Raw genomic sequence first — 21813 nt, 5'->3', positions numbered from 1 at the left:
TGTGACATGACCTGCCTGCCAGTTTACCTAGTAGTACCGGGGGTACATTGCGAACGAGATGAGCCGGTAGTGGTAGTGGTGGTCGCTCCTTCCGCAGCATCACCGGCAAGTCCCACATTCCGGCCGGGAAGCCATTGCCGAGTACGTAGTTACGCAGTCCCAGGCAAAGAAAACGGCAGGTGCGGTGCACACCGCGAATTACGTTGGTACGGGTTGACGGGATACGTACCGGGTTGCGCCCCGGCACGCAATCCAAGCTCGGTCGCACCTGTGCGCGATGCATGCCCCCAACTTGAGCGGTGACAGAATCCGTGAGGTTGGATGCTGTCACTTATCCTCGCTTGGTTGCCAACGCTGGCTGGCCGCTCACCAAGACGGCCATGGCGGCCACGGTCACCACCTCACTTTACAGCCTCCTTGGCCTGGCAATACGATGCCGTGAGACAAATCAGATGGCCGACGACCGCTATCCGCTAATCACCCCGGCCATCCTGTCTACGATTTACTTCGTACAGTAAACACGATGGCCACCCTGTCCGCACTCCCTGCGCGCGCGCATGTGTGTTTGTTCTGGGGAACAGGCTGTTGCTCGAACCCCACAGACGCAGCAGCATGCCGGGGCGGGGGGGTCGCAGAGGTGCGGCAGGTCCGGTCCGGCAAACGTGAGTGAATCTTCCGTCCAGGCTGAGGAACGCATTGCGGAGTGCGCTGTCCATGCATCCAGACGTACGTATACAGTGCTCAACGTTGCGACCAACTACTGTACGGTGCAGACCAGCAGATGGCTATCTCAACCGCCTTGACTCGTGGCCAACATAGACTTCCATCCGTTGCGAGGTCCTCCATCGAAATTAACTCTCTGTCAAGGCGAGATGTCCTTGATGGGTCCTCGGGCCGAAAGCATTCAGTTGCAGGCAGTTGGAGACAAGAGGAAAAGAAACCATGCCCGCCCTGCTCCGAGGCGAACGGGGGGGCTCGTCGGCAGCAGCAGGGATCATGCGCACGGGCGTCCGCGAGGCAATCTCTGGCACCCCAACTTGCATCGTTGGCCCCGGCATCCCAGACTTTGGGGCCCGGCAAAACGAATCCACCCAGCGCAGGGCCGCCCAAGCACTTGCGCAAGTCGGCGACCTCGATCGGGCTTTACTTGGACTTTCACCAACGGGACAAGTCTATGGTATCTTGGCTTCTACTCATGGCTTCCCAAACCACGGCCATGTCGCCACCGCTGGGCCGTCAGGTTGAGTACCCAAGTCCGACCGGCGTCAGCATCAATGCTACAAGCTCGAGGCCGGCGAGCGAGAAGATGGCGCCCTCTTCCCGGGGATGGAGCTCCGTCATGGAATTGGGCGGTTGGGCGTCACTTCTTTCACTGCTTGACCTCCCCAAGCGTGCACGCAAGCCGACCCCTACTCCAGAATGCTCATCTCATACACATCCGCCTCGTGGCACATGAACCTGTTCGATATTCACATCAACATGACACTCCAAGCACGTGGCGATCGACAAAGACCGTCATCATCAGGGGTGGCAAGGTACGATGCCAATGTTCCCGTCGCGAAGTGGCTTGGCCGATCGGTCCCTGACAATCATCGATCATCTGATACGTATGATGGCCCTGTCATGCAGGCCACCACAAACAGCGACCTTCGATTGCCTCCATCGGGAACGGTGCCTCACTCTGACTAACAGCACTTTCGCACGACATGGGAAATCCGAAAGAGTGCACAGTCCGGTGACATAGTAGTGACAAAACCTTGTAGTTTCACCGAATGGAATACCCGGGTCGCGGATGTCCTTGGACGGTTCAACAAACGGATGAGAGCCCGCGCGGGCAGTGCGATCGTGCACTCGGGGCATTTGCTTAAACTTCTAGAATGCCAACAGCTTGATTCAGACAGCTTGCGACATCGTTTCTCGTTACCAGGCTCCTGGGATATTAAAAGGCTTTATGAGAGCCACCAACACCTTGCGCGGCGCAACCTGGAGCCAGCAGCCTGTCTGGATACATCCGAGATGACAGGGGTGCATTGAGCACTCATCGTCGCATATGATACCTCGCGAATGTCAGCACCAGCACGGAGGCAGGACAATTGCCCATACCCGCGACGGTTGTCCCCAACTCAGGCTTCTGGCTGCAAAAGAGGCATGCTCTTTCCTATTCAGGACGGCCTTGAAACGTCGGACAAATGTTACCCGCTATACGATATAAACAACGGTACTCAGGCACTATCGCGCCAGTCATCGCTGACTAGTACTCAGGTCGGTGCACAAGAATATTCCTAGTAGGAAAAGGCTCGCCCACTTATTCAACGCGAAGTCATCACGGATGTGATACAAGGCTGATGGCCTGTGTAGCCGAAGGGTTGCTTGCTTACTTACGGGGCTCCCTCTCTCCCCACGCCAGGTCGGACAGCGTCCACCGACCACCACCGCCCGCTCGCTAGTTATCCTCGTTTCGCTTCGTCGAGCGCTTGGACCTAGGTGAAAGCTCCCGCAGAGTCTCTTTGCACATCTCCCGGCCGGTAAGGTCCAAAAAGCTTGGCACATGGACCGTCACGGAAGCCAAGTCTTGCGCTTCTTTTCACTCGGCCGACACCGTAAGACTAAAAACGGTGTCTCAGACGAATTTGCCGCCAAGCACCGGTACCGTGACACCGGCCTCCCCCCTCCCCAGGTTGTCCTCGTCTCGCTTCCCCCAGCACGGGCACGATCGAAATCTGTCACAAACCTTTTCTTGCCCTGCCTGTGTATGGAAGTATTTGTCAAGCATATGCTCAAGCCCCAACCCTTCCCAAACCAGGTCAAGCCAACCAGTCAATTCAACATGCGAGTGTTGGCTGCAGCGTCATGTCCCTCCCCCGGGGAATCTCCTCAACAGAGAAAGACTGCACGCCCCGTCGAGGATAGGGTGTGGCTTTTCGGACTTTGATGGTCCACCCGCAGAGCCGCCGAGACAAACGGCAACGGGGCGGCGCCCCCTAGAATCGTGGCTGTTGTTTGGCGTCAAGAAAAGGGGAACGGATAATACCGCCGCTTGCCGCTGCCCTGTCTGCGTCTGCCGGCGTCGGCAGATATCGGCGTGACGCTATCCTTCATTCCAGCCAGTGTGCGCGCACCAGCCTCGGACGAGCAGCAGCAGCAGCAGCCTTGCTTGCTCGACGACTCCAGTGTTCAAAGAAGCAAACACCTGTCGAACGGACGGCATGAGAGCCGTTTTGTTTTGCCCGTCGGCGACCACGCGTGGCGCGCCAACAAGTGGCAGCGGTGCCTGTTCGAGCGCCGACTCGCCTGGTTGTCGCACCGCCTTCGGTCGCTTCGTCCACGGGCTCAGAGTTTATGAGCGCGTCCGTCGCGAACAATTTTCGGCAACGGTTGCAATTGCCAACGCCGCAGTCGCATCTGGCTCCAACGGCGTCTGCGGGCGCATCGTTGATACCTTTGCACGATATGGACCTCGAGGCCTGGGGTCACCTTGTCTTGCCCGTTGGAGCTGAGCCGAGGCGTCATCCCGCATCGCTTGCGACAGTGGTCAAGAAGACGGCTAGGCGCGCCAGTCCGCCTCTCTCCAGCTGCGGTCAGTCGGCCGTTGCATCATACAAAGTCGTGCATACATGCTGCCGGGAGGCGGCGCGCGGCGTGGCGGCGGCCACTGCGGGAATTAGCCACCCATGGAGGAAACCCCAGCAGCCGTAGCGCTGCCGCCGCCAGCGACGCCGCCTGGAAATGCATCCCAGCGGGCGACGTGTAGGTGCATGATGCATGACACGGCGCCGCGCAGAACGGCACGTACTACTGTATGTCGGAGTGAACTGCGAGCGTGCGTGCATGCGTCTGCGTCTGCGTGTGGTGTGCTGACAAGCCCACGCCATCCTGTTTCTGGCCTGCCCGTTCAAATTACGCTCCGCTGACGCCGTTGAATGCTTGTCTGTTGCTTCTTTGCCGCAGCTTGCCGACAACGACGACGACGACGACGACGACGACAAGGACTGAGTGGAGGGGAAGGGGAGGAGAGGGGGGGGAGGGGGCTTTGCATCGATCCGTCCGCCTGTCCATGTCCGTCCACCACACACCTGTATGTATGTCTCGGTGCCCGAAACCAAAGGCCAAGAACGTGCAGCACAGCACAGCACAGCACATACACAGCACCGCAGCAGGGCCCTCAAGCGCTGTACTCACAGTCGGTACCAGTAGTACCGCAAACGCGCCGTACTGTGCTGCTGGGCGGCCTTGCACCCTGCCGGCGCCTGACCAAGGGGAAGCACTTGCCCGAGCTAGGGGAGTGGTGGTGGTGGCGATATAGGGGGGAAGGGTGAAGGGGGTTTCACGGTGAGAGAAAGCTTGAGTGAGGAATGAGACGGTGGCCCAGCGAAGAGGGTGGCAAGGCAGGCAAGGCAAGGCAAGCACCACAAGTCAAGTCATCCGGATCGTGCTTCACTCACCCTCACGAACAAGGGGATGGATGATGGCTCGCGGCGACTGCACTGGGGCAGCGCAACGCCAGCCAGCGTGCGAGACGCATGACGTAGGTGTCACTCTCCGGGGGAATGGCATTGGAATGAATCCTCACCGGGGGGTGTGGAGGGGGGCGTGCCTGCCCTGCGTGCCCTGCCTCGCCTTATTTATTACCCCGTCATCCTGTGGTGGTGATGATGATGGTGGTGGTGGTGGTGGTGGTGGTGGTGGTACTGCTGCAAAAAGGGTAGTAACGTTGGCATCCTGCGCTGCCATCTGCCATCTTATCCTGTGCAGTCTCCATGCTGTTGCTCCTGCTGGTGCTGCTGTACGACCCGTGGCATGGCATGGGCATGGCATGGCCCCCCTTGATCGCGGGCGGGCCAGATACGGAAGGAAGGGGGGGGGCGCAGACAGGCTGGGCAGGTTGATTGAGCCTCCACAGGGACGGACGGATTCTTCGGAGGCAGCCGAGGTTGACACAAGGCGCAAGAAATGACGACGAGGCAAAAGCTCTCAGCATGACAGTCCTGCCTTGGCTATGCGACCACCAACGAGGCCGCGCAACGCGACACAAAGGGAGAGGGACAGGGGGCTCGCTGCACCTCGAGGAAGAAAAACATCGTAGGTACGTTGTACAAACATTCTACATAACAGGCTGCCTAATCCCAACGCCGGTTGCGAATGCCATGCCGCGCCATCTTCGTGCAGCCCCCGAGATAGCCCCCCGATCTTTCCGGCTCCCCGAACTCATACATTATGTCCATAACACCTTTCCCTCCGACGGAGAGCCTTTCGCCTCGATCCGGCTCACTCCCCAAAATTACAGCAGAATACCCAGCTCCGACCTATCCAACGTTTCCTCTTCCAGGTTCGGGTAGTATGGAACCATGGAGTCTGCGCCCTGGATGTAGGCATCGTTGTAGAGCCGCCAGTACGGCGTACGGACCTTTCTGGCCGGGTGGAAGAGGCCGGCCCAGACATAGTTGAGCACCACGCCGGGTCCGACAGCCATGCGGATGCCCTCGATGGCTTCGATGATGCGATCAATGACGTGCGGGCTTGTTTCGAACAGGTTCGGGTACAGAAGGTTGAGGAGATGGACCATGGCATCCTCGCAGCCAAGGCCCACGACGCCGAGAGCAATGTGCTTGACGACCGACGCTGCAGTCTGACGGTGGACCTGGTCGCGATCGATGAGCGCGTCCTCGAGCAAAGGCGTAACAGCATAGACGTAGTCCTTGCCCATCTCGCCAATGTACTCGAAGAGGAATGACAGCGCCTTGAGCACGCCGTTTTGCACGTTGAGCTCGGGCACCCGGTACTCGTTCATAAGCGCAGGAAGCACGGTGAAGGGCGCGCAGGTCTCTGCGACGATGCCGATGGCGACGGCCGTGTTGACTCGCGACTGTCGCTCCTGAACTCGGAGGTTGCTCAGCAGCGTGGCCAAGACATCCTGGGGGCCGATGGCCTTGGCAATGAAACCGAATGTGTTGTTGGCGGCTCGCCGGATACCCTTCTTGTGTGCTTTGAGCATGTCCAGGAGCTCGAAGCAGATGCGCATCCACTCTCGCGCGTTGACGCTCTCGGGTCCGCGATCCGCGATACGTCCGACCAAATCGATGGTGTTCTCCTGCACCTTCTCGTGACGATTGCGGAGAATTGGGGTGAGACGCGGCAGGAGATCTTTGATGGGTGGTTGCATCTGAGCAATGCCCACGACGGTAACAATTGATCGTAGCGCACCCAAAATGGAGCCGAGTACCTCTGGATATTCCTCGCCGAGGTACTCGTAGAGCACCACGCCAAGCTTGCCCATCAGCTCGTCTTCGCCGCATTGTTTCATGACCATGGCAATGCGAGAGATCAGATCCGCCGCTTGCTGTCTGACCGTGGGCGACTTGTTGTTCAGGCGCCACAGGATAGTGCTCGTAATCTGCGGCAGGAAGGGACCGCAACGGTCTCCAAGGGCGTTGACCACGGAGCCAAATCCGTTTAGGATCACGATGTCCTCAACCGTCTGCTCTTGGAACGCGTAGAGAATGCCATCCACAAGTCGCTCTTCCAGGCGCTCGTCCACGTCCGCCGCACCCAGACTGCTGATGATCTTCTCGATTGTCTCGACCGTCATCTTGCGATAAGGTTCGCTTTCATCTTTGAGGTTGTCGACGATCCTCTCAAGGATCTCGCTCACTCCCACCTTCTGGCCAATGTCGACAGTTGTTTCCACGACTTGCTTGTAGTTGCGCTTGTCCAGCGCCATACGTCTCACCCAAAAACTCTTGAAGAAATCGTCCAGAACATGGTCCTTGAGGTAGTTGGCGGCCACTCCCTTGGTTGCTGCGCACTGCGAGACCACTTTGAGAACCACCTTCTTCATTTCTTCGTCGGGCGACGAGAATTCCCTCAGAAGAATCTCCATAATTTGCGTCGTATAGTAGTTGGCGTACTCCTCATCCATCAACGGGATGATGAAGCCAACGGCTTTAAGAAATCCGGCCAAGCCCTTGCCGCGCTGCTTTCGCGCGCCCGTCCAGAGAGGGTTGAGGATTTCGTCGAAGCTCTCGATACCATATGGGTTGGATGCTTCAGCCAGCGCAGCGATGGCGAGACTGGTCACTGTGCGCACCTTTGTTTGCTCATCATTCAGGTTCGGCGCGATGCAGTCGACCAGGCCCTTCAAGTGTGGCAAAATTGCGCAGCCCATGAGAATAGCAATCTGCTGGACAATCTTGACACCGGTGTGCCGGGCATGCCACGACTTCTTGCTTCCGCATACCGCTCTAAGGAACGGGAGCAGAGCCGGGATAGAAAGCGCAGATGCCACAACTGCAAATGCTCTCGCAGTGGTGTTCCTCACGTAGTCGTCAACGTTGTCGATGTCCGGTCTCATGACGCTAATCATGGTCGCGAGACCCGCCGCCTTGGCCACGTTGGAGATGATCTCTCGACCTTCGACTCGTGCGTAGTAGTCTTGGTCGATGAGCAGCGGCTCGATGACGACGAGGATCTTATGCACATATGGCCGAACCAAATCGTCCAGCTTGTACAGGATACGATCGATGACTTTGACAAGCAAATGGCGCTCCTGCTCTTCGAGGGTCTTCTCCATGAGCAGAGGCAAGATCTGAGCAAATAATGGCCCCGCGCCAAACTGGCGTGCATTATCGGTGATTTGTCGTAGTGCAGTCTTGCGCATCGGTGGCGTTCCGTTCTTGATCTTGAGGAGAAGTTTCATGATCTTTCTCTCCTTCAATTCGTCCACGGACAGGGAGCTCTCGTCGGCGCCGTCGTTCAGCTTGCCAAAGTAGTTCATATCTTCAGGCTTCAGAAACTGCAAATCACCGACACCGCTGATCTCTGCGGCCATCGGGGCACCGCCAAGACGCACTTGGTCCGGATCCTGCATCATGAAACCACTCGCGGGCGCAGGAGTGGCCATGGCCCGATGTGATGGCGCTCGCAGCTGCACAAATCCAGGGGGAAATTCCAGTATCTTGTAGCCTTGGTCCTCTCCTGGGAGGAGAAGGTCAAGCTCCTCGTCGCTGATGCCAAAGCTACGACCGGCATCGGTCCCAAACGCAACGGGTAAGCTGGGGATCTGAGAAGCCGGTGCCGGCGTCGCCTGGCCAGAGTTGGCCATCGGCGTCGCTGAAGGTGCCTGATCCCATCGAGAACGTTGCTTTTCGGGTAAAGTAGGGATCTCGTCCCACCGAGATCGCTTTGTCGGCGCGGCGGCAGCCTCGGCCTGGGGCTTTTCATCGTTGGGGGCCGACGAGACGTCCCATCTCTTCTTGCGCTTTCGACCAGCAGTGACGGCTTCTGTAGACCCAGCATCTTCATTCTCTTTGTCAGGATGCTGCAAGGTGGGTCGGAGCTCGCCATTCTCGGTCGCCTCGTTCTCGGCCTGCTTGGCTTGAATCGCGCGTCGCACGCGTTCCTCCTCCCTGTCGAGCTCCTGACTCTCCATGATCTCGCGGTACGTCGTGCCATTTTCGGCAGCCCCGGCCTGTCGATTCTCCGCGAACGGATCGGCCCTTGTCGGCGTGAGGACACGGTTGAACCGACGCTTCTGATAGTCGGTCTCGCGGTCGATGATGCGGCCGCTTTTCTCGCCTCGGTTTGCCAGGATGTCTTCCTCTTCAACACCATCGCCGCGAGCAAACTCGTCAATCATTTCTCGGGAAGCCGTGTACTGGCCGACGAGGCGGCGCGTGGTGTCTTCAGGCGCGTCATCATCGTCATCACCCATGGGAAGGGAAGTGTGGTATCCAGCATATTTGTCGCCAGCATCTTTTTCGTAGAGGTCTCTGTCTGCGTTGTCGGTGAGCTTCTGGCGCGTCGAGTCGGTGCGTTGGGCGGCAGCCTCGATCCCTCGCGAGCCCTTCTTGGCCGCCGCAGCCGCGTTCCGCTCCTGCTGGCTCTTGGTGACAGCTCGAAAATCCGCGTCAGACATCTTGACTCAGCGATTCCCGAAGCTCATCCCGGTTCCAAGCTGCAAGGGGAGGTCTCGGTGATGCCGTCGCACATGGATGGGCAGCTGACGCGGGGAGGGGGGGCGAGGTTTGTTGCAGAGAAGCTTTGCCCAGACCTGAGGAAGTGAGGCGGCAAAAAGTCGAGGATTCAAAGCTGGCTTATCTGCCGATGTTTAGCCGTGTGGGTGCGCAGCTGGCAGAAAGGCCCAACGCTCGCTGCGGCAAGCCAGGTCAGCAACCCACCATACCCTGGACATCACTGAATCACTATAAAGGCGGATGAGTGAATGCCAACTCCAGGATAATGTCGACTTTAGCCCTATTATGGTCATAGATATTGATATTTGGTGTTTCTAAACAAGGCCTTGGGTCACGGTGCAGCCCGATCTCTTCCGTCCTACCATTTAGCTCTCTACAAAGTACGAAGTACTTTGATGAACCACAATGCTGCGTCGTGTAACGAGTAGGGACGTTTTGAACATTGCGCGCGGAAACACGAATAGGAGCAAAGGGGGCCCGTTGAGGATCGAAACGTATGCCTGACTCAGTGGGTACGTCTGGTCTTCCTTCGCTTTGCTGCTACTCCCTCTGTCGCTAGCCCGTGCTCGGCGCCCACGGTCTGGACCTCCGTCTTCACCTCAACCTTGGTTGTTGCGCGCCTCTTGCGCGTGCCACGCAGTTCCTCGGAATTCATCAGCGTTGATTCGGTCGTTACCATCATCAGACTGCCCTCCTTCTCCTCCTCCTTGACCGCTTGCTTAGAAAACTCGCGAAGATCTGCGGTGAAGAGCACCGAATGTGCCCAGCCAGCGTATTTGCCCCAAATGTCCCTAAAGTGGTCGCCGACAGCATCGTACATGACCTTGTTAAATGTTTTCGACTTTGCCTTGCCGAACTTATAGTCCCGCTGTGCAATTTGCCACACGTGAGTATCGACGGGAACGGACTCGCCCCATCCTAGACCCATGAGACAAGCGCAGTCTGCGACCTTCGGACCAACTCCGGTCAGAGACAGGAGCTCCTCATGGGCCTCCTTGTACGTCGCCTTCCGGGCTTCCTTGCCCATCCAGTCACTGGGACCTTGGTGGTCAGGGTTCCGAAGCGATTCCAGCCAATGAAGCGGCTTTTCTCGGGCGACAACCCTCGCAGTCTCTGCAATGTACTTCGCTCGGTAACCAAAACCCAGCTCTCTCAACTGGGACTCAACTTGCTTCCCTGTCAAGGCATCAGGGCTAGGAAAATCGTGCAGAGCCTCATCGTCAACCTTGCCGATGTATGGACCATAATTACTGCAAAGTTTGTGGACCTATCCCATTGTCAGTTGACATGGAACGCAGCGTCAGTTCGGATGCAAGCTACACACCATCTGAGATATTCGGCTAATGTTGTTGTTACTGCTGCAAATGAAGCAAATCAACGCCTCCCAGGCGTCTTGACTGAGAATGCGCACGCCAGTGAACTCAGGGGCCTTTTTGCAGAAATTTGGATCTGCATCTGACCACTGTCTGTACAGAGCACCAAGGTCCAAGTCCAGGCTGAAGTATCGCCGAAGAAGATCTTCAGTATCATCGTTACCATCCGAGCCTCGCGATGCCGGGATGATACGCTGCAATGATGGCGATGCGTCTGGCCAGGTCACTTTGTAATGAAGGTGAAGCGGGTCCTGCTTCAAAGCGAGGATCCGCCCGTGCAGTGTGCATATCCTGAATCTTGTGAGAACGTGGTGTGATGGCGAGAACGTAAGAGCACGAACCATTCATCGTTAATCTTGCGCCACCGGAAGGACTGTCCGCAGCGGAGAGTCGTGTCGATGCTGAGTTCCGTGAGGCTAACAGGCAGCTTGCGCCATTCGGAAACCCGCTTGATGGGTGTCCCCATGGCCATTTGATGGTCCCCCAAGGCTCAATGGCTGTATTATCAAAGGCACAAGATTCATGGAATGCCCTTGCCCTTGCCTTGGGACGACGCGGAAAATGGTCAATGAGCCAACTGCCGATGGAGTCTTTGCTGGATCTCCGGGGCCGCCCCTGGTCGGTCGTCCGCCTCTGAATGACCACTTGGCGGTACGTACCCATTCGTTAGTGCGAGCCGCAGGAACAGGCTCCAACCGCGCCTGCACCGGGGCACCTGTTTGACAGGCCACGCCCGAAGCGGACTAGTGGCAGTCGCTGCAAAAAGCTCCAGCCTCGTCCGCAAGCTGCGAAATGCCTGTGGCCTGAAACCTCCCATGTCACTTCATCGCTCGCATCGCCGGCCGCCCTTGGTTTCCATCAACGCGCAGTGCCTGATCGACCTCTTGCCATCCGGGCAAGGCATCGCGAATCATGAACGGCGATAGCTACTCGTCCCGAGGTATGTTTGGAGCTGAACCCGTCCTGCCGCGTTGATGAATATGGCTAACGTCGCTTTTTCCCCAAAGACGGGCGGAGAGGCAGAGATTATCCTGTTCGTTCCCTTCTGATGACCGTCGACATAACTCCCTCCCCCGATCTGACCCTTAGCCAGCCCCGCGGAGACCGAGACGATAGGCGCGATCGCCCTCGTGACCGTGACCGCGAACGGGACCGCGACAGGGAACGTGACCGTGATAGGGAACGTGACCGAAACCGCGACCGTAGACGCTCGCGATCTCCCGACCATCGCGGACATCGCCGCGGCGATGCGGATGCAGACGCCTATTCGTCGAGCCGAAGCCACCGCGATCGCGAGCGAGAGGACCGCTACTCTGGTCGTGACCGCCGAGGAGACCGCGAATGGGACCGCGATCGTGGTTCCTCTCGCCGCGATGCGCGACGCGATGACGACGACAGACACCCTCGACGAGACCGAGACCCATTTGACGACCGTCGGAGAGGTGCTGGGCGTGAGCCCCGACGTGATGACGGTGCATTCGGCCGAAACGAGCCCCGGCGCAGCATCACCCCCCCCGTCAAGCGGGAACCAACGCCTGACTTGACCGACGTCATACCTATTCTGGAGCGCAAGAGACGCCTGACCCAGTGGGACATCAAGCCGCCTGGATATGAGATGGTTACGGCCGAGCAAGCCAAGCTATCCGGCATGTTCCCACTGCCCGGCGCGCCCCGGCAACAACCCATGGACCCCTCCAAGCTCCAGGCCATGATGAACCAGCCTGGAAGTCAGGTAACCAGTGCTGGCCTGAAAGCAAGCAACTCCCGCCAATCCAAGCGCCTCGTCGTTTCCAACTTTGCGCCCACGACGACCGAGGAAGGTCTCACTTCCTTCTTCAATCTTCAGATGAACGGGCTGAATGTCGTGGAAAACCATGATCCTTGCGTTGGCTGCCAACTTTCCAGCTCAGGAAAATTTGCTGTTTTGGAGTTCAAGGATTCCTCCGACGCCACTGTTGCGCTTGCCTTTGATGGGATCTCGATGGAGGCAGATGACGCCATGAACGGCTCGACAGAGCCAGCCGGCCTGGTCATAAGACGACCCCAAGACTACGTTATGGCCGCCGTCCCAGAGGAAGTCGCCCATGATCCGGATGTTGTTTCCAGCCATGTACCCGATACGCTGAACAAGCTGAGCGTCACAAACATTCCTTCGTTCCTTACCGACGACCAAGTTATCGAGTTGCTCGCCGCCTTCGGAAAGCCCAAGGCATTTGCCCTCGTCAAAGACCGAAATACACAAGAGTCTAGAGTGAGTTCGCCTTGCTCATTACCGGCAATTTGACATGTCAACTGATCAAGATAGGGAATCGCATTTGTCGAATACCTCGACCCGGCAACGGCAACCGAGCCTGCTCTCAACACTCTCAACGGCATGGATGTCGGAGGTAAGAAGCTAAAGGTGATGAAGGCTAGCTCAGGCTCCACCCAGGTCGCCAACTTCGATGTTGGCATCACGGCCATCAGTGGCCTCGCGTCTCAGTCTGCAAATGAGACCAATAAGGGCCGCGTCGTTCAGATGCTGAACATGGTCACTCCGGAGGAGCTCATGGACGATGACGAATACGAAGGTAAGCCAGACATGTCGATTCTACGTGTGCGAATATACCCACTAACACGTTGCAGAAATTTGCGATGATATTCGCGACGAGTGTGCGAAGTTTGGCAAGGTACTGGAGCTCAAGGCTCCCCGACCTTCTGGTGGTAGCCGACAGTCTGCTGGCGTCGGCAAGATTTTTGTCAAGTTTGAGACGGCCGAGTCTGCCAATGAAGCGCTGAATGCTTTGGCTGGACGGAAGTTCGCCGACAGAACCGTCGTCACGACCTATTTCCCTGAGGTATACTCACCCATGAAACCCCGCGCGATCGTTCACGAAGCTGACAATCACCATAGGAGAATTTTGATGTTGGTGCTTGGTAGGATGCTGACGAGCATTCCCATGACACAATTTCGTGGGGCAAATGGAGCGCGAGACGGCTTGGGTATGGGCCAGAAGGCAACCAACGATGGGGAGTCGGTGGCCTCTTCTTTGTCTGACAATCAACCACATGTAAAACAAAACGTAAGGCGGGGATGGTATCGTGCGAGTTGCTTCGCACATGTCACGGGCGATGCTTGGACGGAAATCGGCAGATGGATGGCATTTGGCGGATATCTAGGAATGTCCAGCTCTAATACATCTTGTGTCGATTGCCTAAAATACCCTCGACGCAAAATCTGTTTCCTTTGACATGTCAGCCAGTGACTTTCGATGGGATGAGCCAGAAAGTCAAATGAGATCAGGTGCAATTGGTGATCAGAAGTCCAGTTCATTCATCGAGCCCGAGAGCCCTAGCATAAGAGGTACCAGAAATAAAAGTAAATGTGCTTTATCATCATTGTAGATGCTGGTTGGGGAGGTGTAAATGAGAGAACAAGTTGCGAACTTACCTCGAAACTGTGACAAAGCCGGGCAGCGCTACACTGCCCGGCCCGCGCCCGAGTGGTCGGTGGCCGCAACGGACAAGCTGTGTGTGGCAGGCGCGCGTCTGAGGGAAGGGAAAAGAAGGCCGCGCCGTGGTTCTCGAATTTGGGCCATGAACTTGGTTGGGGCGCGGCGCTAAAAAGCGTGACTTATCACGTGAAGACCAAGTACGTGGGGCTCCGCAAGACTGCGTGCGCACCAGTTCATCCCTCTGCCCTAACTAAGCGAAAATTTCCAGCTCCACACAACCCCAACGAGATCTTGCAACTTTGCGACCGAGCGACGCTACAGCAACTTCTCACCCTCAGCACCACCACAGCACCGACAACATGGGCCGTCTTCACAGCAAGGGAAAGGGCATTTCTGCCTCCGCGCTCCCCTATTCGCGCTCCGCGCCGGCGTGGCTGAAGACCACCCCTGAGCAGGTCGTCGAGCAGATCTGCAAGCTCGCCAGGAAGGGCGCTACTCCTTCGCAGATTGGCGTTATCCTGCGAGACTCCCACGGCGTTGCCCAGGTCAAGATTGTGACTGGTATGGATATCCCTGGAATAGGAGGAGGCGATGGGGGAGGTGCGAGACGTACCTGGGCTGACCATCAAATCACAGGCAACCGCATTCTCCGAATCCTCAAGTCGAACGGTACGGTACCCTGAATCGAAGAAACAACAGACGTGGAGAATATACAATTCCATGGGGATCCCATCTCCAATGCCTCTGTACGGTTAAGACTGACAGAGAGACTTTGAACAGGCCTTGCTCCCGAGCTCCCTGAGGATCTGTACATGTTGATCAAGAAGGTATGAAGATTGTCAATTGCACTCGGATGGGCCACGTCTGTGGCAGAGAGTTCGATCTAACATCTGCCGCGTTAGGCTGTCGCTGTCCGCAAGCACCTCGAGCGCAACCGCAAGGACAAGGACTCCAAGTTCCGCCTCATTCTCATCGAGTCCCGCATCCACCGTCTCGCCCGCTACTACAAGACCGTCGGCGTGCTGCCCCCTACCTGGAAGTACGAGTCGGCCACCGCCAGCACCATTGTCGCATAAAGGGCGAACAATTGGAGAAGGAATGCTGCACCCGGAGGAGAGCGGTGAAAACCCTGGTCTCGGAGTTGGGGGAAACTTTTACGGAAAACCTGCATTTAGAGAAGCATGATGCGTGTTTCCATGGTCTGCAAGGCCGAGAAGTAGTCCACAGGCCCATAATTGAAGGCCCCTGGCTACAATCAAAGTGTCCCGTTACTCTCGTTGCTCTCTTGTTGCTGCCGGAGGGGTATCTCTGGAGCTTTTTCCGTTTATCCCATCCTGTAACGCCCGCTCATGCAACCGATGTGCCCTCCACCCTTGCACGTATAAATGCACTAGCTCGTCCCCTCAAGTTCCTTGGACCTCTGAATAAGGTATTCGCCTAGTACCCGTAGAGGATCAGGGGGTCTGCGAGCTGTGAGCGAGGGAAACATGCTGGCCTGGCGTGCGAGCGTACGTACTGGTCCTTCGCCAACTGCTTCATACCCTCGAGCAGTACCCCAGTCACCTTACTGTTGAAATAACGTCGAGTCGGATCGCCGTGCGGTGCGGCTTCTGAAGGCATGGTAACACCTGCTTCTGGATGAACCGAGGGCGCCCGCGAGCCTTGCGCAGGAGTTCCCGTCCTTGCTGCGGCTGGGCTGGGCGCAACTGCTGCTGGAGCTGGGGACTGTTTGCGGGCCATCAGCAGGTTGTTTAAGTAGGCAAGACTTGCTTTGGAGTCTTGACCGAGGCGAAGGTTCATGGCCGTACCGCAGCTTGATCAATTGGCGCGTCGGACATGACAATATCCTTTTGGGGGGTCTGCGTGTCGGCGGGCGCTGCAGGCTGCGTCTGAGGCGCTGGGGTGCCAGAGCCGGTCGCGTCGCTGGTCGCGGGAGCCTGCGCCGCTTCGCTGGCGTGTTCTGTCTTTGCCGACTCGTCCGCCATTGCGATATCAGTGCCTTGACGAGGAAAGTCTGATACCGCTTGCCGAGGGAAAGTGCGACTGGCAGTCGTTCTCGACGTGTCGGATGAAGTTCGGGCGGCCCTGCGCGAAGCGTGGAAGTGGTGGAAGGCGCTTTAACGCGGTCAGCTGACTTCGCGTTGGAGTTCCAGCGTTGGCTCGCGTCTCCAGCGCACATCACACCCTCGTGCTCGCCTCCACTGCACGTTCGGAACTGCTTGCCTATATGGAGAGCAGCAATGGATGCCTTTGTGAGGAGGCTCCCGGGCGTCGAAAAGGAGAAGGGAAATGTGCCCGTCGCAAGCGGCGAATCGTGTCTGGATCGTCCTGCGAAGCGGCAGAAGAGACGGGATGAAATCAAGGACTCGGCATCAGAGGGGTCCGGTGAATTTTCCACGGAAGAGGACACGAGGGCGCAAGCCGAGGTCAGAGAAGAACTTGGCGGTGATGACGAGTTTGCGAGGAACTCGCGGGCAACTGACGTGGAGAACGTCCTGCCACCGACAGAAACCGACGACACCGCAATCGAGGAATATGAACTCCTCAAGTCTTCCCAGATGAGCAGCGGCGCAGAGGCCGATGAGGCTATCGGTACGACCCGGCCTCTCTGGATCAAGGGACGCAGCTCAATATACGTCGATGCCTTCAATCTGGCTCTCGATACCGTACTCGAGGAGGAGTCACAGCTGTTTGACAGCAAGGAGTTGGCAGTGTTCAGTCAATGGAAGACGCTTGGCTACGAGGCTCAGTATCTGTAAGAAGCCGCAGATATCTCATTTGAAGACCTCCGTTGCTGATGTGTTGGAAGATACGTACGCCTGTTTCTGCGCAAAACTGCAGCTTGGCATCGGACCAGCCGCCTGGGCTATTATGCAGACGTCTCTGACCCGGAGACGGCCATAGAGTCACTTCAGAATCCCAGAATGCTACCACAAAGCGACGCTACAGATGCTCACGACCTGATACCCGGGCTCGATCTTGAGGACTTCAGCTTAGGGGAGACATACACATTTGCGGATTCCTCTCAAGAGCAGCTGACATCGGTTGAAGAAGCCGCCTCTTTGCTCTATCTCGATGAGTTGAAAGCACTCGCGAAAAGCGCAAAGGTGCAGGGTCACAACAAGGCCGATTTCATCAAGGGCCTCTGCCGGATGAGCCAGAATCAAGCCGGATTGATGTCCCTGGGACTTAACAGGCATACCAGCGGCGACTCGAACGCCTCTGAGGACTCGGACAGCGTCAAGGCTCTAGACCGGAAACAGGTTCGCAGAGAGGACTCGAACCGTGAACAGCACTTCCTGAACAAGATTCTAGATATTCTCGGTCCGTGCATTCGCCTATCCCCTCTCGTGTTCAAGCTTTTCGAGCGAGTCCACCTCGTTTTCTATCGGTCGACGGAGTGGACAGAGAAGTCTCTCACGACCATCATCCTGGCCAAAATTGCGAGGAGAAACTTTCCGGAGTATATTGTCTGCCGGACCTCAACCATCTTTGCTTCACGAGATCATCTTCTGGAGTTTGAGGCTGCAATACGACTAGAAGCCGAAGTGGATAACATATTAGAGTTTAACGGGCCCCCAACCGAGGCTGGCTTTCAGAGAATCATCGACATATTCGACAAGGTGTACCCTCGGTGGCAGGCATATGTCGTCGAGGAGCACGATAAAGAAAGGACTGTGTACGAGATGGGCGAGGGTGCGTACCTTCGTAGGTTCAACCCGGCTCACTCGTACACAAGAATTATTCTCAAGGCCATGTACGTGCTGGGTCGACGGAAGGAACATACTCGAGAGTATGAATTGCTCAACGAGTTGCTCGACCAAAGGCTCTTTCACCTTGCCCGACGTGGGGCTTGGTATCAGCGCAAGGCTCTCTTAGAGGAGCACTACATGGCACAGCTCGACGACAACGGCGCATCGAAGAGCGCAGATCATTTGAAGAGGCATTGGAAACACATAGCGGTCGCCACATGCGAAGCTGGTTTACAAGACCCCGACTGTCACCTTATACATCACTATGACCTACAAAAGCGCCTGGTCAAACTGGAGAAGAAGCTACACATACCGAGGCGACTGCAACACGACTTTGGCCATGTTCGCCTCGCAGAGCCCATAGACATCACCGTCGAGGGCATCCAGCTGAAGCGAGACGTGGCCCCGAAACCGGGGGCTCTCGCCGCGTCGACCAAAACGATTTGGCTGGACGAGCTCGATACCGACGGTGAATGCAGCGTGGAGGACATGTGCCTGAGCCACTTCCGAGCTGAAGGCTGGAAGGGCTACCACGCCGAGGGGGGCATTATTCGCACTCTCTTCGCGTATCTCTTCTACGACATACTATTCCTCTACATACCGAACGTGTTCCAGACAGCATATCAGACATGCCCGCTCGATCTACACACGGACGCGTTCTTCCCCGCGCGAGCGTCAGAAATCAACCACCGCCTTGTCGAGATCGCCAACGGAGAGGGCGAGCGTCTACTGCGCGACGTGTGGGAGAGGGAGCACGAGAAGAGAACAGCGACAGTAGGCCTCAATTGGGACTTTGCCGTGGAGGACATGGCTGAGCTTGTGCGGTGCTTTGAAGGGAGCGCCCTGGCGGCCATCTGCAAGGTCATGGCGCAGGAGTACAAGCACCGCGGCGGGGGCGTGCCGGATCTGCTCCTCTGGCGACCTGCAGACGGCCGCGCCATCGACAACCATGGCGGCGAGAGTACGCCGCGACTCTCGCGCGGGAAGAGCTTATTACGCGATACAGCACCGGGGGCGCCGAGGGGCGAAGTCATGTTCGCCGAGGTGAAGAGCGCCAATGACCGGCTGAGTGACACTCAGCGACTTTGGATCCACGTTCTCACGGGCGCCGGGGTCAAGGTTGCGCTCTGCAATGCTGTCGCCAAGGAGGTGAGAGATGTGGTTTAGCGAATTCCTTGCTCATATCGGTCTCTTGGGAAAGCTGCAGCGTGCTCGGCGAGCCCGTCTGACCCCCCCCGCCGAGCTGGAGAGGCTGTGTCGCTGCGGAGCCGTTCGACGGAGGATGCCGCGTCGCATGTGGTGTGGACCTCGCATACGAGTTGCTTTGGACCGACGAGTTTACAAGTGCGCTTCACGGAGAGAATGCAGTAGCGTTCTGCAGCGGTCGCTGCATCCTGCGTCCCGGGGCGGCCTGATTCGTATCGATATTGCCACGGCAAGGTTTGGAAGCGCCCGATAATTTCACACTGCTGCAACTGCGATCCGGAGCACAAAGGGAGATTTGACCGAGATCCCTGGCCTTGTCCAGTCCAGACGGACCAGGTTGCAATAGGGGAAAAGAAAAGAAAAAGAGAACATGCCACGCACGACTGAGAGATGGTCTCCCCGTCTCGCGAATTGCAACACCCGCCTGAATGCCGACGGGGTCGTGGGAGCTGACACCTCTCTCTCTGCCTGGTCGACAAATACACGCACGACTTGGCGGCTCTCGACACCAAAATTAGAACCTGTCGAAGAAGATTCGATGGCAGGTCGGAAACAGGATCAGTGGGCCCTTGCCATGAACACGCGAGATTTGAAGCCCGTTTTGGTAACAAGGGGCCGCTCCGCGAGATGAAACGCCCCGACAATCTCATGGAGATGAGATGGGCCCGCGTTTCACGGCGTCGAGACCGGGGTACGTACTAATCAACTCCATCCATCCGTGTCGGTGAATAGTACGGAGTACTACGCCAAGAGGTTACGGGCCCATCTGTGACATCTCCCGGGACATGGGACTGAGATGAGATGGTCAAATCACTGCAGGACATAGTACTCTTCATACGCTATAAACGTCATGTTATAGCCCCAAGGCACCGACTGCCGTGTCATCACACGTCGTCTGGGCCGCACAACAGGCCATTTCCAAGACGGTTTCTTCTTGCGCACTTCAGTGTAGCAACGAGCCCCGTCCTGACCCTCCCGCGCGAGTCCCCCATCCATGCGACGGAGGCGCGAGGATGGGGAAAAGGGGGCGGGGGGGGCTCGTGCCTAAACGGATAGAGAAGCTGAGGGTGCGGTGTCGGTGCCATGCGGCCGCAACGCCGTGACGAGAGAGTGCCAGGATGCAAGAGCCAGTTGCCGGCATAAGACGGACTGTTTGTGGTGAACGCCTCGTGAGGTCCAAGGCGACCGGGGGTGGACTCGGTTCGGTTGGAACGGGGGCCCGAGTCGTCCTGGTGCGTCGACGAAGAAGCCACAGGTTCGTCTCCTTCGCCCCCCCCGCCCCTTCGAGTTTGTGACGGTCGGTCGAGCAGGAGGGAACGAGAGTGCCGTGCCATGTGCTGCCTAGTGCGGTCAGTGGACGCGGATCGTCCGTCACTGGAAGCAGGACGGGAACAGGTGGCGCTGGCAAGCGTTGCCGCAAGGAGGACTTGGCGATGTGATCACAATGGGACCAGACGACCTGCCTGACCGGGGGGGAAGGATGAGCAAAAGCGGTTGTGTGCTCCATGGTGCTTTGCCTCGGTTCTCTGTCAACCAGCCGTCGATTGCCGGGCTGGACGACGTCAACAAAGTCCTGGGCAATCATGACCCATGGCATGAACGGCAGGGCCCGATTCTCTGCTTCGCCTCCCCGAGGACCTCTCAGTCCAACCATTCCATTGCCTTTGCCTCGTGGCACTGCCCGGTCAGCAATGGAAGCCCGCGTCAGAAGCACCCGAAGGCGCAGGCATCAGCAGGTCCCCTTCCATCTCTTGGCTCTAACTCTGACTCTGACTCTGAGCTAGAAAGTCTGCCCTCCAGCGGACGACGACATTGGCTTGGCCGCTCGGCAGTGATGGAGAGAGAAACACCACGGCGCTTAAGCAACGACAAGAAGGCTAGGGCGTCGACGCGCATGGCCAATCACCACGTCGCGGCGAACATGGTGCGTGACGATTTCGCGGGCGGTACGCACCTAAGCGCCGCGACGGGCGGGGCGCGTGGTGGTGCCCCGCCAGCCCGCCAGGGGGGGAAAGGAATCCATCACCTTTCAGAAGGCCCCCCCCGCCTGCTTTCCAGGCTGCCCTTCGCGGGGACCAGGGTGCTGGGACGCCAACCAGCGCGCCACAAGGGGATGCCCGGGGGTGGGGGGGCGTACCGAGCGCCAGCAGCCTGATGGGGAGGGGGGCGTGTCGGTAGTGACACGGGCGTCGTCGTCGACGGTCGCAGCAGCAGCAGCAGCAGCAGCAGCAGCAGCCCCGAATGTGCAAAAAAAATATGATAATCTCGGAATCCCAATGGACCTTTGCTTGGGCTTGGCCGTTGGGGAGTACTAAGGGGTGGGGAGGGGAGAGACAAGAGCAGAAAGGTCTGAAGCGACAGGGAGAGGACATGCACTTTCAGAGCAAATGGTAGAGTACGGTATGCATGGAGGATCAGGCCAGCAGACTTCAAGAGCCCACAGATTGAGTACCTATGGGTTAGTACCTGTCGTCAAACGCGGAGTCAGAGCCAACACTCCTCCCGCGGGCACACATGGCGGCGGCGGCGGTTGGGGGGGAAGCAGTGGGGAGCGCGCAGCAGCACAGGTCCTTACCTGCGATATGGCAACCTCACAGCCCCAGCCTGGGCGGCCAAGCACAGGCGCATTGCGATACCAGCGAAAGGGTGCCTCGAGAATCCCGCCTCGGGCCTCCTCGCGACGAGACTTTGTGCGTGCACGAGCGCAGAGGTCCTAGTGACTGACTCTACATTTAGTTAGCACCGCCGCCGATTGTGCACACACTACCTACCTATTCTTACATACGCTACTACTATTGCTACATATCGCACGCATAGTACAGTACTATACCAGCCCACATACATACTACCAACACAAGTTCGAACAAAGTACATACCTACATACATATATACACACTACGTACTACAAAGTACGTCTACAAGACCCCCGTCCGCCTGCCCTCGCGGGACGGCGAACTCACACCCGCCGGCCCAAAATGCGGCCCCCCCCTCCCCGTGCGCCGCCCCGGTGACCGACCCATCTCGCGCTCTCTCTCCATCTCCGTAGCTCTGCTGCTGCTGCTGCTGCCTCCTCCTCGCC

General features: G+C 57.7%; 7 protein-coding genes across 7 annotated transcripts; 4 read left to right on the top strand and 3 right to left on the bottom strand.

The window, feature by feature from the left end:
- Positions 1–3339: 3339 nt before the first annotated feature.
- Positions 3340–3696, top strand: JDV02_001240 (uncharacterized protein; the record flags this gene model as incomplete). Its single annotated transcript, XM_047982150.1, has 1 exon — positions 3340–3696. The coding sequence occupies one exon, from the start codon at positions 3340–3342 to the stop codon at positions 3694–3696; it is 357 nt and encodes a 118-aa protein (XP_047838112.1).
- Positions 3697–4717: 1021 nt separating this feature from the next.
- prp10 (U2 snRNP component prp10) lies at positions 4718–9029 on the bottom strand. The gene has a single exon (XM_047982149.1). It carries the CDS (start codon positions 8909–8911, stop codon positions 5279–5281), a length of 3633 nt encoding a protein of 1210 aa, XP_047838111.1. The 5' UTR covers positions 8912–9029; the 3' UTR covers positions 4718–5278.
- A 217-nt stretch (positions 9030–9246) lies between these two features.
- OGG1 (DNA-(apurinic or apyrimidinic site) lyase) lies at positions 9247–10968 on the bottom strand. The gene is made up of 3 exons (XM_047982148.1): positions 10684–10968; positions 10294–10633; positions 9247–10236 (listed from the first exon to the last, which is right to left on the bottom strand). The coding sequence occupies exons 1-3, from the start codon at positions 10812–10814 to the stop codon at positions 9475–9477; spliced, it is 1233 nt and encodes a 410-aa protein (XP_047838110.1). The 5' UTR covers positions 10815–10968; the 3' UTR covers positions 9247–9474.
- Positions 10969–11151: 183 nt separating this feature from the next.
- Positions 11152–13671, top strand: JDV02_001237 (uncharacterized protein). The gene is made up of 6 exons (XM_047982147.1): positions 11152–11282; positions 11350–11375; positions 11436–12593; positions 12648–12912; positions 12968–13179; positions 13236–13671. Exons 1-6 carry the CDS (start codon positions 11255–11257, stop codon positions 13260–13262), a joined length of 1716 nt encoding a protein of 571 aa, XP_047838109.1. The 5' UTR covers positions 11152–11254; the 3' UTR covers positions 13263–13671.
- A 378-nt stretch (positions 13672–14049) lies between these two features.
- On the top strand, positions 14050–15056 carry RPS13 (ribosomal 40S subunit protein S13). Its single transcript, XM_047982146.1, has 4 exons — positions 14050–14337; positions 14413–14445; positions 14557–14603; positions 14679–15056. Exons 1-4 carry the CDS (start codon positions 14136–14138, stop codon positions 14850–14852), a joined length of 456 nt encoding a protein of 151 aa, XP_047838108.1. The 5' UTR covers positions 14050–14135; the 3' UTR covers positions 14853–15056.
- SDC1 (COMPASS (complex proteins associated with Set1p) component) lies at positions 14956–15833 on the bottom strand. The gene is made up of 3 exons (XM_047982145.1): positions 15585–15833; positions 15293–15501; positions 14956–15239 (listed from the first exon to the last, which is right to left on the bottom strand). The coding sequence occupies exons 1-3, from the start codon at positions 15759–15761 to the stop codon at positions 15167–15169; spliced, it is 459 nt and encodes a 152-aa protein (XP_047838107.1). The 5' UTR covers positions 15762–15833; the 3' UTR covers positions 14956–15166.
- Positions 15834–15937: 104 nt separating this feature from the next.
- JDV02_001234 (Phosphodiesterase I) lies at positions 15938–20847 on the top strand. The gene is made up of 3 exons (XM_047982144.1): positions 15938–16531; positions 16586–20466; positions 20519–20847. The coding sequence occupies exons 1-2, from the start codon at positions 16017–16019 to the stop codon at positions 18693–18695; spliced, it is 2625 nt and encodes an 874-aa protein (XP_047838106.1). The 5' UTR covers positions 15938–16016; the 3' UTR covers positions 18696–20466; positions 20519–20847.
- Positions 20848–21813: the final 966 nt, after the last annotated feature.

Source organism: Purpureocillium takamizusanense, chromosome 1, assembly GCF_022605165.1.
Source record: "Purpureocillium takamizusanense chromosome 1, complete sequence".
Lineage (NCBI taxonomy): Eukaryota > Fungi > Ascomycota > Sordariomycetes > Hypocreales > Ophiocordycipitaceae > Purpureocillium > Purpureocillium takamizusanense.
This window is presented reverse-complemented; position numbering and strand designations above follow the sequence as displayed.

Coding starts and splice junctions, on each gene's coding strand:
- prp10 (XM_047982149.1), bottom strand. CDS start 8,911: ATGTCTGACGCGGATTTTCGAGCTGTCACCAAGAGCCAGCAGGAGCGG.
- OGG1 (XM_047982148.1), bottom strand. CDS start 10,814: ATGGCCATGGGGACACCCATCAAGCGGGTTTCCGAATGGCGCAAGCTG. Junction 10,634..10,683: donor CGCAAGATTAACGATGAATG/GTTCGTGCTCTT, acceptor CACAAGATTCAG/GATATGCACACTGCACGGGC. Junction 10,237..10,293: donor TTAGCCGAATATCTCAGATG/GTGTGTAGCTTG, acceptor ACAATGGGATAG/GTCCACAAACTTTGCAGTAA.
- JDV02_001237 (XM_047982147.1), top strand. CDS start 11,255: ATGAACGGCGATAGCTACTCGTCCCGAG. Junction 11,376..11,435: donor GGAGAGGCAGAGATTATCCT/GTTCGTTCCCTT, acceptor ACCCTTAGCCAG/CCCCGCGGAGACCGAGACGA. Junction 12,594..12,647: donor GAAATACACAAGAGTCTAGA/GTGAGTTCGCCT, acceptor TGATCAAGATAG/GGAATCGCATTTGTCGAATA.
- RPS13 (XM_047982146.1), top strand. CDS start 14,136: ATGGGCCGTCTTCACAGCAAGGGAAAGGGCATTTCTGCCTCCGCGCTC. Junction 14,446..14,556: donor CCGAATCCTCAAGTCGAACG/GTACGGTACCCT, acceptor GACTTTGAACAG/GCCTTGCTCCCGAGCTCCCT. Junction 14,604..14,678: donor TGTACATGTTGATCAAGAAG/GTATGAAGATTG, acceptor CTGCCGCGTTAG/GCTGTCGCTGTCCGCAAGCA.
- SDC1 (XM_047982145.1), bottom strand. CDS start 15,761: ATGGCGGACGAGTCGGCAAAGACAGAACACGCCAGCGAAGCGGCGCAG. Junction 15,502..15,584: donor CGCCAATTGATCAAGCTGCG/GTACGGCCATGA, acceptor GCCCGCAAACAG/TCCCCAGCTCCAGCAGCAGT. Junction 15,240..15,292: donor AAGCAGTTGGCGAAGGACCA/GTACGTACGCTC, acceptor CACAGCTCGCAG/ACCCCCTGATCCTCTACGGG.
- JDV02_001234 (XM_047982144.1), top strand. CDS start 16,017: ATGGATGCCTTTGTGAGGAGGCTCCCGGGCGTCGAAAAGGAGAAGGGA. Junction 16,532..16,585: donor GGCTACGAGGCTCAGTATCT/GTAAGAAGCCGC, acceptor ATGTGTTGGAAG/ATACGTACGCCTGTTTCTGC.